The sequence below is a fragment of the Macrobrachium nipponense genome, chromosome 16 (genome assembly GCF_015104395.2).
Source record: "Macrobrachium nipponense isolate FS-2020 chromosome 16, ASM1510439v2, whole genome shotgun sequence".
NCBI classification, from domain to species: domain Eukaryota; kingdom Metazoa; phylum Arthropoda; class Malacostraca; order Decapoda; family Palaemonidae; genus Macrobrachium; species Macrobrachium nipponense.
This window is the reverse complement of record NC_087209.1, coordinates 36051184-36067587: the sequence shown is the minus strand read 5'-3', so window position 1 is coordinate 36067587 and position 16404 is coordinate 36051184. Positions and strand designations below refer to the sequence as shown.

General features: G+C 34.0%; 1 protein-coding gene across 1 annotated transcript in view; it reads right to left on the bottom strand.

Annotated features, from left to right (window-relative positions):
• Positions 1 to 16404, bottom strand: part of LOC135195658 (BOS complex subunit ncln-like) — a gene marked incomplete in the record, with an annotated part of 219585 nt that overhangs the window by 143883 nt on the left and 59298 nt on the right. The window contains 3 exon segments of the mRNA XM_064222028.1: positions 1191 to 1338; positions 8778 to 8921; positions 13567 to 13731. Coding sequence (XP_064078098.1) covers positions 1191 to 1338; positions 8778 to 8921; positions 13567 to 13731 — 457 coding nt within the window.

The following is a 16404-nucleotide window of genomic DNA, read 5'->3' as shown; positions in this document are numbered from 1 at the left end:
TCTTTGTAAGAATAACCCAATTTTTTTTTATTGTCAAAATTTAGTGTTCAATATCATACTGCTTCTCTAAATCTGGTTCTGTGGATTACAAGAGATGTACATATAAGGCTGTCTAGATTCTGAAAGATTTTTCAACAGGATTTTTTCACCTTATGATATTGGACTTAATGAATCAGTTGCTATAGTTTTCTATGTTCTATAAAAGAAAACATTCATTATAACAAACATTAATTATATGAGAGAACTGTACTCCTTGAAGAAGTATTCTAGGATTTATTTTTTGTAATTGTGCACACCAAATGTTAAAACATATAAAGGTGACCTGGCCTATCACTTTTAAACTCAGTAAAAGAGAAAATGTTATTCTAAATATCTTAAACTTACAAAATATTTATGGTACCAAATTACTTCCATAGATTAATATCAACTGGCAAGTTCTTGATCTATATATTTAAAATCATGATTGCTGAATTTCTTGGAGCTTATACTCGAGCATTCTGCATGAGCGATTAACAAATGTTTTAGTAATCAATAAAATATGCATTCTAAAAGTTTCACTTTGCTTGGGAGTCCATACAAACTGCTTTCTGATCTATTTTCCCTCCGTTCTAAAATAAAATTTTGTTTGTTCATGGCTATCATTTTCAGTACACTTCTAACACCAGAGTTTTCCACCTATTCACTTACTCTGATGCTAATGCAATAAGTACAGGCTTATTTCAATTGTTTCCTGTACAGTCACAAAGGTCTTCATATAATAAATAATAGGAGCATCTTACCCATGTGAACAGTTCTTCTAAGAAGCATAGGTCCTAAAAGGAAAAGACTTGTTCTTCCTTTCATGTGTAAGAACTTCAACTACCGTAAGTATAAATATGCATTTCTATGATCTCACTAAATATATAAGTACTAGTACACTTGTCTTCATCTCATCAGAGTTATGGCAGAAAAAACAAAGGATAGAAGAGAGTGGAGAGAACTCATTTCATGTCAAACTCCAAGAAGGGAAAAGCTGATGTAAAAATTTTATGATGATGTTGAATAAATTAGTCATGTCATGTGTGACCTTCACTGGACAGTTGAATTCCTTTCCTTGGTGTAATAATAAAATGAAAGAATACAGCTCAAAGCACTAAATCTATTCGGGATATTATTTTTTCCTCATTAGCATAGGAACTGGAAAACTTACCATCCATCATCTAGAATACCATCTATGGAAGTGTTGTAGATGTGACGGAGGAGGGCATTGACAACCACTGCTGTGTTTCGAGTCAGTGAGTCAATGTCAACGGACTCTGTTGTATCTAAGATGGTTCCTCTCTCACCAGTTTTAGGACCCTATAAAACAAAAAGGATTTTTTAATTAAAAGTTTAATGCATTTACAGTTTCCCAATATTCGCAGGGGATGAGTACCAGACCAGACCCCACCACAAATAGCTGAAACCCCTTTAAAAACTGCCTATTTTGTGATTAAACCTCAAGAAAAACCCACTAAAAATGTTTATATGTACCTAGTTTATTAATAGTTTTATCACAAAAAGTGCATTTTATGATGAAATTGATATATATATATATATATATATATATATATATATATATATATATATATATATATATATATATATATATATTATATATATATATATATATGTATATATATATATACCAGACCACACCCCACCACAAATAGCTGAAACCCCTTTTAAAAAAACTGCCCTATTTTGTTGATTAAACCTCAAGAAAAAACCCACTAAAAATGTTTATATGTACCTAGTTTATTAATAGTTTTATCACAAAAAGTGCATTTTATGATGAAATTGATATATATATATATATATATATATATATATATATATATATATATATATATATATATATATATATATATATATATATATATATTATATGTATATATATATATACCAGACCACACCCCACCACAAATAGCTGAAACCCCTTTTAAAAACTGCCTATTTTGTTGATTAAACCTCAAGAAAAACCCACTAAAAATGTTTATATGTACCTAGTTTATTAATAGTTTTATCACAAAAAGTGCATTTTATGATGATTTGATTGATATATATATATATATATATATATATATATATATATATATATATATATATATATATATATATATATATATATATATATATATATATATATATATACTATATATAGTATATATATATATATATATATATATATATATATATATATATATATATATATATATAGTATATATATCTATATATATATATATATATATAATAGATATATATATATATATATATATATATATCTATATATATATAAGGATTTTGTGGATATTTCTCATAGAAAAAATAATGCAAATAGGTGAATTTTCCACGAATAATGGGGATATATGTTCCAGAGAGAAATCTGCGAATACGAGTCCACGAATCTGGAGTCTGCAATAACGGGGGTTCACTGTACTACTTGGAAAATAGTTAAATTAATATTTACAATATAGTATATGTTTGAAACAACATACGGTGAGAATCTATATTCGGGATATATATTTGTTAATACAGAAACCTCTTTTTCAATAAAACTCAAGGTGATCAGCATTCTGAAGCCATAAAAATTTTTTTCAAATTAATAATCAAGTTACATGTGTAACTAACACAAAATAATTTTTAAAAAGTACAATTTTTTAAAAGTACATTTTGCAGTCAACTTGCTAAAGTAATCTTAACAGAATTGGGAAAAAAGGGGAAAAGGAAAAAAATATACAAAACCAGTCATGAAATGTTTTTTATAGTGAGTGGATTTTCCCTACCTGTTTTTATTTAAAGCATGTAAAAAAGATTTCTCAGCATCTATAAATATATCCAGAGTATAGAGAGATGTCAACTGATGATAGTGTTATTGCTATTAGAAAATTTTTTCCAGTTTCATATATAGTTAACGGACACAAGCTGTTTGTTAGTTTGTATGGTGTTTTTACGTTGCATGGAACCAGTGGTTATTCAGCAACAGGACCAACGGCATTACATGACTTCTGAACCACATCAAGAGTGAACTTCTATCACCAGAAATACACATCTCTCACTCCTCAATGGAATGGCCGAGAATCGAACCCGTCGACCACGGAGGTGAGACACAAACACCATACCAACCACGCCACTGAGGCGCTAACTGACATAAGTTGATACTATTGTTATCAATTAGTCTTTCAGTACTAATTTTACATATAAAAGCAAGAAAACTTATAAATTACATTAAAAATTAAACATAACCACCTCTGCAGGGTTTCTCAAGGATTTAGTCACAAACACAATATGAAAAAATACAGTAATTAGTGAATAAACAGTGTTGCTCTACAAAAAAAGAAGAAAAAAAAAAAGTGAATTAGTGATCATTTTAAGGGAAAATTAATAACTTCAATACATACTATGAGAGAAAATATTATAGATATTTACAGATATTTGGCTGTTTACATTAATATTAGAAAATAAAATTTTTAAAACAAGTACTTAATATACTTAAGAGTTTTATTATTAATAGGGCTTAGTTTTTCCAGACCTCTGAGTCTCAAGTAGACTCTTCTTGGGCTGGTTATACTTAAGAGTAACAGTTGTAAAAGGGGTAATCTAAAATGACTTAGGATATTTTTGGAGGATGGTTTGGGGTGTACTTTTATTTGAATGATATTAAATTGTTTTAGTATATAATAGTTCAAGAAATATTTGTGTTTGAACGATCAAATTAAGCTGTGAACTGTTAAAATAGACAGTTATCAGGAAAAACGCAAACATTTGTTTTTTTGTGTATAATGTTTTTTTCTTATTGTTATTCAGTATTTTCATTTGTTCTGGTGAAAAAGGGAAAAGAAAGTGATTCCTGTGTATTTGAAAGTGTGCTGTATGTACAATACACTTAACACATTGTGTGCTGTTTACAAAAGAAAAACGGGTTTGGTTTTTTCTTTTGTACAGCATAGATGCAGTATATTTTGTTACATATATTGGAAAATAAGCTAGCTAACTGCCTTTGGCATTGAGTTTTCACTTTAAAATGTGATGGTTATTGTTTATAAGAATATTTTCGAGTTTACACTTATGCGGTATTGACAATGTAGGGCAAATATTTGACTTTACGTATATTTGGATTTTGACCCTATCTGGCAGGGCCTTGGCCCTTTTACTGCAGATATGGGAGAGATTACTGCAATATTGCATTTTTAAAGCAGATGTACATGTACTTGGAGTTTGGTCGATTATAGGCGTTACAAATGGTTACGTGGCTATTGCTAGGAACAAGTAATGTTAAGGAAGTTTTAAATACAGGACTCTGATTATTAATTTCATCCAAATCAACTTTATTTTGGATATAAACTACTGTTAAAAGTGCATTATCATTTTTCATAGAATGATCCACTATCTTGTAGCTTTTAATGTGTATCACACACTCCAATGTGCAGATACATACAAAAATAGGATTATATTCTACAGTTCAAATAAGAATCTTCTCTAGTCTATTCACACTCCACTGAATTATTTAAGAACAAAAAAAATAGGTGAGAGTAGCCAGGTTACAGCAATCTTTATGCTATCAGAAGGGACCTTTTTTTTGATCAGTACTGTTACTACTGACTACTAATAGGCACTACTTTTACAATTTCATTTAGGTCTCCAATATCTATCAATATTTCCTTATCCTAATTTGAAAATTCAAGTTTTGTTTTGGAGGTAATATGCTTAAACAATATTTTCATAGTAATTTTGCTTTACTTTCTTGTATCTTAAATACATTATTTATGTCACAATTTGTACATTTCATGTCAAAATAATAGTGTCAGAGGTTATTCATTTCTAAGATTCTGTCAAAACTACAGGAGGGCCAATGAAATCCTCTCTATACAATCAAGTGTTTGGAGGGTTCATGTGGTGCTCAAAATAAACAACCCCTTGGTGATTTGTTTGAATAATGGCTTTGTACCATGCAAATTCCATTCAACCCTCTTCATCCAAATATATTACAAAACTATAATAATAGAAATCAGACAAAAACAAATAAAAGCACACCCATTTTATCATTAAGGATATCCAAACAGAAGTACAAATTCTGCAAGAGACAGGCCTAATATGTTACATTATTCTGGCATGGCAGGTTCTAGACATTTTTGTGCGATTAGGTACAGTATAATTCCGCCTATAAGACTACCTTTGTATCCTAAAATTCACCCCTAAAAATTGGAGGTTGTCTTATACTAACATTCTAAAAATCAAACATTTAACTCTAAGTGATGTATATTATAGGTAGGCTAGCCTAGGCATCGGTGCAATAACCACTGACGTGCACAACCACTGACGTACACAAAAAGAATTCACATTATGATATAAACTGATAATAATAATATTAAAACCATTATCACCTTATTTTTTATTGGCATATTTGAGAAATAATTCCATATCAATGAATTCAGCTTTTATAGATGCAAGCCCAGCTAAGAAAACATAAACATCGAGTTATGGTTGCACTCATAGAAACACTTCTTTTGGTAACCTTTCAGAAATTTTAATGGTAGCGTAATTACGGTAACAATAACGTTTAGGATTATGTAATGTTCATTTTTCATTACAAATTCATTAGCATTTTGGTGGTAAATACTTCTTCCGAACAATGCAGTCATACGCACAATCATTATTGTACATTATTGTATTGCTGTCTGCGATTAGCAACGAAGCGTAAATGTAATAAAACCATTTTTACCTTACATATTACATATTGGCATATCTTCATGATAAAAAGCCTGTTTGAGGAATAATTCCATATTAATTAAATCAACTTTTACCTATGTGAGGCCAGCCAGCTGACAAAATGTAGACATCGAGTTATGGTAGTGCTCCCAGCAATGTTGTCTTTCAGTATTCTTTCATAATTTTAATGTTAATGTACTATTATACTGTAGTAGGTTCACATCAACATTGCATTTGATGTCTAGGCCGCTCCCTTACGACGCTCCTCACTGGCTGTTGATAAGCTGTCACGATCCTGGAAACTCTGTCCCTCTTGAGAGTTCACATAGGCAGGATGTATGTTTCACCTCTCTTGAGGGATCCTTTTGAAAGACATATCCCTCAGGAGAGGTGGAACATACATCCTGCCTATGTGAACTATCGAGAGAGACTGAGAGTTTCAAGCCCTGTGATTATCAACAGCCAATCAGGAGCGTCATAAGGGACGGGCCTGGACATCAAATGCAAGGTTGATGTGAATCTACTATGGTACGTGATAACATTTAAGATACTAATGTAATGTTCAATTTTCATTAAAAATTCATCATCATTTTGGTGAAATAACACAATGTTGGATTACATACAACTGTTTACAACACTGTTTAGTACAATTCAGTCATATGAACAATAATTATGTACAATAATTATTGTAGATTAGACTAGCCCCTTTGCCTCCACCTCTTATGCCATCTTCTAGTTAAATAGATTAAAGTAAAAGAGAATAGTAGCAACACTATACTCATTGCATAAACGCGTACAGCCATAGCAACCAAACGAAAAACAGCTGTTTTGCTATGAACAAACGCATTGAACACCAGCTGTTTTGCTTGCATTTCAACCATTGTACGATAGTAAGTAATTACCATATTTATGTTATATTAAATGACGTTAAGTAGAATAGAACCAATATATTTTTACATTACAGTACATACCTTTTACCATTACATATTTGCTATGGAGAAAAGATTGGTAAGGAAATATACTGCTAAATTTAAGCTGTAAAATGTAGCTGAAACTGAGAAAATAATTTTCAAGCTTCTAATGATTATAAATTATCATGCATTGGCAACACAGGTGAAACTTCCCTCAACTTTGTTGTACCATCAAATAAAATTGGAGAGAAAAATATATAATCAAAACTACTGGATATGAAGGAACATATTTATATAACTGTAGTTTTAATGTGTATGGCAAATGGGATGAAATTTCCCCCTTTGGTTATCTTTAAACGGCAACTAATGCCTAAACAAAAATTCCCGAATAGTAATGTTGTCCATGTTCACAAAAACAATGCAAATGGCACATGATCGCTATGTTTGAATGTTATAAAACAATAATGACATGAGAATACTGTACGTACATTATTATTGGATACAGTGATGTAAAGCATAACTTTTTATAAGATCCATGGAAAAGATGCATATTCATTACTATGTTGGTATTTTATATTATGATACTAATATACAGTGGTCCCCCCCGTATTCGCGGGGGATGCATACCAGACCCCCCCGCGAAGTTAGAATCCACGAATGTTTGGAACCCCTATAAAAATGCTAAAAACAGCCTATTTTGTTAGTTAAAACTTAAGAAAAACCACTAAAAATTTTCATATTTGGTTTTTTTAATAGTTTTATCACAAAAAGTGCATTTTATGATGAAATTGATAACAAAAAACCAGGAATTTTGTTGGATATTTCCTATAGAAAAATACCGCGAATGCCGCGAATTTTTCCGCGAATAAGGCAGGGAAACGTTCCCGGCCCGAGAGCAATCCGCGAATGTGTGAGTCCACGAATCCAGAGAACGCGAATACGGGGGGTCCACTGTATGTGACACTTAGATATAAGCAGTCCCCAGTTATTGCCAGGGGTTCCTTTCCGGCGGTTTGATGATAAGCAAAAACTGCTGATAACCAGATTTTGGCACCAATAACCTGTTAACAGTGCCTCTGTTAGGTATGTATCAGCACCAATAATCTATTATCTGTGCCGATAACTGGAAATTGGTGCATTTGGGCGCCAAAATTCAGTCTGATTTTCGGCACTAGCCAACACAATAAAACTGGATCACCAATAACTGGATACTGCCTGTATGCCAATTTTATATCATGTATGATGCAACCTCCTTAAAATTAGCTTCAAAATTTGATCTTCAAAATGTAAGTATATACAGTAACCAAAAGCTAAACCTATAAACAGATGGTTTTGTAATTTAGCAGTCATCTCATACTACAGATATGAGAAAAATTCAAAAAAATTTGCCATAATTTTTACCCCATCTAAAAGTCTTTTTATACATGGAAATATACAGTATGCATTCTTATCTCAGTACCTATACAATTTAAACTGTCCATTAAAGGGATTTGGTAATGACCTTAACAAAATATGATTAAAATGCAAAATTGAAAAGTTTATAAAAAAATAGTTATTAATGAATAATGTATGAATTTTTAAAATATAGTAAAGAATGTGGTCCAGTCTTAGTAAAATGTTTTTCAAAAGCTTTAGCTAACTGGATTGTCCTAGACCAGACATTGTAAAATCAATGATTATCCATCAAAGAGATGTAGTATTGACCCTAAAGAAAACAAAGTTTGATGAAAATGCAAAAGGGGAAAGGTTTGCAAAACCAATTATGGTATGTACAATTTTTAATTATTTATCAATTTTCTATAAATATGAGGATTCTAATCAATTCTCGGTCAAAAATATTTTCAAAAGCATTTGATAACTGCAGTTCTTCAAGGAATACTAGCTGTGAAGAGTGATACAAATGTGAAGGTCAATGTTAGTAGCATGTGGATGCAGCTAGTTGAACCAAAGAATATTATTCTATATAGAACATTCTTAAAAGAATTGCATTCTTAAAGAATTACTAACTAGCAAAGCATAACTAAGGTTTGTATTTGCAAGTCAACTATTTTTCCAAGTTACAACACGCAAACAATGCTATCAGGTCTACTTTAATCTCAACATAAGTCTAAAATGCTATCAGGTCTATTTTAATCTCACCGTAAGTCTAGACAGTGTGAAGGCTGGAAGTCTACGCATGCTATACTTTTCGTGCTCCCAAGCTTGTGTATCCTCTTGAAGGTTAATCTTGCGATGCACCATTTCAACTTCAACACCAGAAGCTTTTCCAGCTTCCTCCAAAGCCTTTAATAAGAAAATTTTCAGAATGATTATTTTAAAATGACAAATCTTTAATTAATTTGTATTTTTCATAGCTAACAAACCTGAGGTCTTAACAGTATGATAAATCTTCTAGCACCATTTGGAAACCAGGTAAAAACAATAAAAAATAGTAAATGCAAGGAATCTGTGGCATCTGGCATCTGATAAGTAGTTGAGGTGGAAGCGAGTCAGAGACTGCAATTGAATCCAGTGATGCATCAGTCTTTCTTCCAACCCAGATGAAACATAAGAGGGGTGGCTAGAGGTGGGTAGTCAATGTTAAGACCTCAGGTTTGTTAGCTATGAAACATACAAATTAATACAAATTTGTCATTGTTCATACGCAGAACAAACATTCAGTCTTAACAGTAGGATAGACTCATTCTTGGAGGGAGGTATAAGAATCCTGAACATACTGGAGTTTTGGCGCACCTGATCATTCTTCTTACAAATGAGAATACACTAAAGAGGACCTAATACTTTGAGATGTTAGATATGAGGATATCTAACACTCAGTTCATTGGGTTTAAACACAATGAAATATGTCCAGATTCATTGCATACATGAGATTCAAAAAGAACTACTATAGCTGTTCATGCAACAAACCATGTTAGCCACAAGAAATGGGTTTGTCACCACTCTTCACTCCCCTTCCTGGAGAGGAGTTGAAGCTACTGAGAAGCAGATTTGTATGTTGTAGGGAACATAAGTACTGTAACCATATGGCTGCAATGCTCATCTGCATCAAGCCAGTTCCAGTGTATGATATGTCTATTCTTGAAATTGCCCATAGGTATGAAGAAAGGAGAAATGGGAAAGAAAAGAGACCCATCATCTCACTCATTCCCTACTCTACACAATCATCTTAGGCACAAGATAAGTTACAATTGTTGAACAACCACCATTAGACCAAGGAAAACGTGTCCAAGGATCTGTAGGCAACATCCTTCAAGTAGAAGAAAGTACAAGTAGTTTGAAGCTGTCAGGAACCATCATTAAAAATCCTATGAACTGATAAGTTCTAAAATATCAAGGAGGAACCTAATCCTCTGGTGTCATGCACTTCTGCATGCACCTAACTGGTGACAGAACTTGACAATGAGTAGGCTTGCCTAATCACCTCTTGTAGTTAAATGAAAGGGTATTCTAGGACACCTCTTTCTAGACCTGGCTTGCAATAACATAAGGTCTACGACACCTAAACTCTAGGAGACGAGACCTTCAGATAACAATGCGGTACTTTGATGGGTCAAAGCAGAAACTCTTGAAGGTTACTGATAACAAACTCCACACTGTAAGGAAGAGAAAAGGAGGCAGAGCTTTCATCGTGAACTGTGGGAATCTGGGTCTTAGCTACAAATTCTGGCACAAATTAAAAAATTACTGACCCCAACCTGTTGTGAGTGTAAGTCATAAACATGACCCTGGAGATTTCCAACTCTTCCAAGGAAGCCAAGGTCCGAAGAAAAACTGTTTCCAAAGTCGGTTACCTGTAAGAAGACTACTCAGTACCAGAGTAAGATCCCTATTAGGAGGTCTGAGTTTCCTAGGTGAACAAGACCACTCAAAGCTCTTGAGCCACAAAGAGAATTCTCAGGGTGAAGTGATGTCAACATCCCTCAGATGAGCTAATCACAAGTCAGCCATGTAATCCCTCCCACTAAAAACAGAAAGAATTTCCTCTGTTATGAAAAATATCCAGATCTTTATCTACTGAACAGAAATTCTGAGAGGACACAAATTCTTTTGATGACACCAATCAGAGCAGCAAACAGTTCATCTTGTATACAGCTGATGAAGAGCCTCTGAAGTAGCCTTACGTCTAAGTAGCTGCTCTGCAAGAAAGACCTTTCAATCTTAAGAGATACGGGACAGACTCCAGACATGAAGAGATAAAGATCCTACTGATTGGTGGTATCTCTCACGCGAGATTTGTGGAGAAGGTTGTACTAAAGCAGAATCTCTCTCTCAGCCACTCAGCTTGGGGACACAAGGAGCTATCAGGGTCATCCTTAGACTTTGGAGTCTGACAATGGCAGTTCCTCTTCATTCACCCCCTCCGGATCTGCTCCTGTTCTTGGATGCCTCCTCCAAAGGTTGGGGTACTCATTTCAAAGAACACCTGGCCTCGGTGGCATGAAGTGCACAGAACAAACAGCTCCACATCAAAATGTTGGAGTTGAAGGCATCTTTCCTGGGTCTTCAGGAGTTTCGAGAAAGGGAGGTGGGGCATTCCATCGTTCAACCTCCCAGAATGTTCCCAGTATGCAGAATAGTCCTCCTCCTCAGCAAACGGATCTGGGACCATGAACAGACCTCTAGATTCTTGTTGAACCGTGTAGTTAAGAAGTCAAACATGGGTCTTCTCCAAGTAGATAAAGGAGACAATATGATAACCCAAATGGGTGTCCAATGATAATATGCTCTACACGTCAAAGTAATTGCACTGTAGACAGAGATGTCCTAGCACCGCCAAAGGAATGAGTATTCCAACAGAGGCATCCTATGAGGTGATCCCCTATGAAGACATACGTTCAGTATTGCTACTCATCAGAGATGTCCTGTAATGATAGGACAACCCCCCCACCCCTTGTAACTAAGGAACCACCATGGTGACGTTCCTGAGCAACATAGCGCAGTGCTAAAGACGAAGCAGTAGGAAGATGCACCTATCCCAAAGGAAGCGTTAACTCTGGAATCCTGGAAGGACGGGACAAAAACGTTGATGCTCACAGGACTTCTTAAGCTGGATGGGAAAACATATGAAACAACTGTACAGGCTTAGGTGAAAACCGGCTTGGGAAGGCAAGCAAACTGAACGTCTACTCTTCAAGGCGGTTTAAGAAAGACTGATGCATCAGTGGATTCAAGTGCTGCCTCTAACTCGCTTCCACCTCGACTAGGTATCGGATGCCAGATACCACAGATTCATTGCATTTACAATTTTTTATTGTTTTTAACTGGTTTCCAGCTGGCGCCAGAAGATTTATCGTACTGTTAAGACCGAAGGTTTGTTCCGCGCATGAACAAATTACTGTATACAGTAATACCCTGAACTTATGCGAGGTTAGGTTCCAGACCCCCTCGCGTAAGGGGAAGTTTCGTGTAGTTTGGCACGTCTCTAAAAATGCTAATAAATGCTTACTTCTAGAGTTTTGAACACTAAATATGACCCTAATCATGCTCCCTAAGTATTAAGCTAACTTTTAAATGAAAGTTAGTTTAATACATTACCCCTAAAAAAGAAATAACTGGTTGGCGTAAAAATAGTTAAGAGTAACTACTACGTACATACGTATTCATTTTCGCATGTACTATACTAACCTTACCCCTAATTCATGGGATGCCATTTTCTTTTTCCATCAGAATAAAACAAGTTTTCTTTGCATCACTAGATAAATTTCATAAGTCTGTTATAATGAAGGTACACAATTCAATGAAATAAAGAAAATACGTAATGTTTGCAGAGGGTGACGGTAAAATTCAATCAATTAAAGATCATGTACTAGTGTGAGGGCTAACTATGAGAGATGAGAGAGAGAGACGAGGAGAGGAGAGAGAGAGAGAGGAGAGAGAGAGAGAGAGAAATCAGGTGTACGTACTATGTGGAGGTAAAACTCTGGAGGGGTATCATCCTTTAAAAAAGCCAAAGTCCCAAAATGGGATCACATCTTCTGAAAGTACATTAACTGTATGTGTTGTAATTACATAACATAGTAAATAGAGATTGTACCAGTACTTTTCTCCGAGGTTAAGATAGTAATTTTCACAGAACAACAACTCTGTTATGTCTCTGATCTGTTTTACTAGTTGATCATGAAGGTCTTCTATAGTGACAAACACTGTGAAATACATACTGCCTTTGTCTATATTTTCAAAAATATAAATAGCATACACAGAATCTCCATACTGATCTTACACTTAAAAGCATGAAAACTGATTCTAATTGTAGTATACTAGTGCATACTTCAGATATTAAACAAAGTTTCTGAAGGAATATCATCTTTGAAAAGTGCAGTAACTTTGTGAATGGATATTGCATCTTGTAAAAGTATGTATATGCACTAACTGTAGGTGCTGTAATTACCTTTGTATTCTATTCATGCATATAAAAAAATAAAAATAATACAGTTTCAATAGAGATTTTACACAGAAAAGCTTTAAAACTTAAATATTTACATAAAAAATTAAACATAAAACAATTTTGCGGGTTTTGCAGTGTTTCTGGAGGATTCGTTAATATTTATGCTATTGTGAAGAACTAGCATATGATAATTAGTTAGTGTCCAATGAAAAGTTTGTGCTATTGTGAATTCTTGCAACTTGAATCATGTAAGTTCGGGGTATTACTGTACTGTGTCCAACAAATTCCTAAGCAAAATACAGTACAGCTACTCAGAAATCATTAAGATTCCATTATAAACATGAAAAGAATAAAGTACCCTTATATTTTCATGTATCATCAAGCACTGAGGTAAAGCTCTTAATACATACCCTTGAATTACCAGTACTGTACATGTAACCAAAGTCCTACTACAAATGATGGCCATTAAAAAAAAACACAAAATGCATAAATCATATGCTTGAAAGAGTTACAAGAGTTTATCATATAAAGTTAAACACCAACCTGATAGAAGTTATGTCCAGGAGAGGTTTCTCTTGGCCTCTTGGAGACATGTAGCCTAAGAGTATTGCTATTGCCCAGGGTATCTAAACAAAGAGTAAAGTGGGTCTCTGATAACAGTGGGGAATCAGAAGCATCGAGATGGTCTTCCAAAAACCTCTTGGAACCCTAAAAAAATGAAATCCATATAAGAATTAATACAAATTGCCATATTCTTTACCACTGAATCATTTTTAGGGTCAAATTACATTTTTTGATAGTGTAGTTGCTGTCTCGTCCTGAAGGATTACCTTTTCCATGGTCTATCCAGAGCTCCATAGTAACCAGACTAATGTTAAAAAATTCTCTTAAATGGTCCTGTGCCAAGGTGTTCTGTTGTAATGATAGACATTATAATTTGTGATAAACTATAAATGGACATAGGATAAGAGGGCACTCACTATTATCCTCAGTGAATGCAAGTACCCAGTTACCTACATCAAAACCACAAGAAGAAGTGGTTATGTGTATACGCAGTCATATTGTTTACATACGACCAAAATGCTATTCCCTTTCTTGTCAGTCAAGAAACCAGAGCTCAAAGAAATCTGTTCTTCATTAATTGATAGATGATAAGCTAAGTGCATAATTTTAAGTTCCAGTTAAAAATTTTGTAGTTTAAGACTGTGAAGCAAAGATTTATTGTGCATGAAAAGCTGTAATCTGCTTATTTTGCCAGCACACGTAGGCGCTTCTTACAATTTATGATTGTTAGACTTATTAACTTCATTACCGAGGCTATTGGAAAAAATATACAGGCGGCCCTCAGTTAGCGGCAGGGGTTCCATTCCTGGCTGCCAGCGCCAAGTGATTTTTGACGCTAAGCGATTTTTAAAGCCTACGGCCGCCGCACACCTTCTTTCAAAATTCTAGACCAGTTAACAGTGCCCTAGACTAGTCAAATGGCGCCTTAAACCCGCGATGGCGCAATAAGTAAAATTATATTTATGCAGTATAGATCTACAGAATTTACTATACAGTACATTATAGTATTATAACTACTGCTAAGTGAAAAAAGCCTAGTTTTAATCCTTGGGTGTCTAGAGTATGTAAAGATATAATAAGGTTTTATACAGTGTACAGGTAGCTGTAGTGTTCAAATTACGATAATTCCTCTTACGATAATCCGATTCTATGAGAGACCAAATTACAATAGCCTAACTTTATCCCATCTTCTAGTTACATAAGTTCAAAAACAGCAAAAGAGGATGATGAAAGTATGGTTTTAAACGGTTATACTCTTTGCATAAATGTGTAGACATGAACAACCGAACGTGAAAAGATTATTTTTTTTTTTTTTTTTCTAAGTACAACCGAATTTGATAACATCCATTTGGCTTGTATTTCAATCATCGTACACGATTACCGTAGTGTTATAAACGACGTTATGTAGAACAGAACTGAGATATCCTAATGTAATAACTTTATTCCCTATAGTACCTCGACATACGAAAGGCTCAACTTACGAAAAACTCGAGATACAAAAGCAAATCCGAAGATTTTTTTGGCTCTAAATACGAAAATAGTTCAAGTTACGAAAGGCTGTTGCTGTAAAGACCCGAGATTCGCCCGGACCCGCCACCATCCTCCCGCTCTCCCATTGGTTCCTGATGCTAGTCCCCCATAAGATCCTGCTCTCCTATTGGTCAGCATCTACCCCTTGTGCTCTATGTATTCTATTGGTAAAAGGATGCTGTAAATTGAAAAAACTTATTCATACAATACATTTATAAAAAAAAAAAAAAAAAATAAAATTTAGGTAAAGATAGAATAAACAATAGAGATGAATGGTTATTATACTGTTTGGTAGTTTCAGTAGTTGAAGAGAGATAATGGAAATTTATTACTGTACGTACTGTGTGCTAGGTGAAAGTGGTTGCTTGGCGATCGTTCGGTACTCGTAAGTGCTGAACGTAAACAGAAGTTTGGAAGTTATTTTTTTTGTTTGATTATTTATTATAGTTAATGGTTAATAATTATTTGAAATGAGTACATTCAATACATTTAATAAAAAAATTGTGAATTAGATATCATAAAATATAAAATAAATCAGACTGCTATCATCGAAGCCAACAAATACGTATTTTCTAGAATTCTTCTTCTGTTTTAATGTTACATATATGTTTCATTATAGCTGTCAGTATCTCGGTATCTCCATTAGGTAAAGATAGAATAAAGAATAGAAATGAATGGTTATTATACTGTTTGGTAGTTTCATTAGTTGAAGAGAGATAATGAAAATTTATGGCTTACTGTGTGCCAAGAAAAGTGATTGCTTGGCGATTATTCGATACTTGTAAGTGCTAAATGTAAACAAAATGTGGGAAGGTTTTTTTTTTTTGTGTGTATTATAGTTAATGATTAATTAATAATTATTTGAAATGAGTACATACTGATTATTTATACATGCTTTTACTGGCATATTCTAAGCTTTTAGCTTCTTAGGTTTAGATATCAGAATCATAGACTAGGCTACAGTAGGCAACCTGCTAACATAGGCTAGGCTTATTGCTAAGGAACATATGCTAAAGTCCTAAAATATGCAGTAAAAATGGGGTTGAACATTACATGCAGTTGAATATTACTCAAGTATGTAAGTATGTACAGTATTTTGCCTTTTTGGAGTCATATTTCTTCCGTCGGATCGGCGTCGTAACCTTAGAACATGTGCTGTAAGCCGGGAAATATAATTTACTGGTGTGTTTTTGTAGGGCTTGGAACTGATTAGGCATTTTACATGTAAATGTGGTGCACGATATGAAAAGCTCATGATACGAAGGCCCCCTCGGAACGGATTAATTT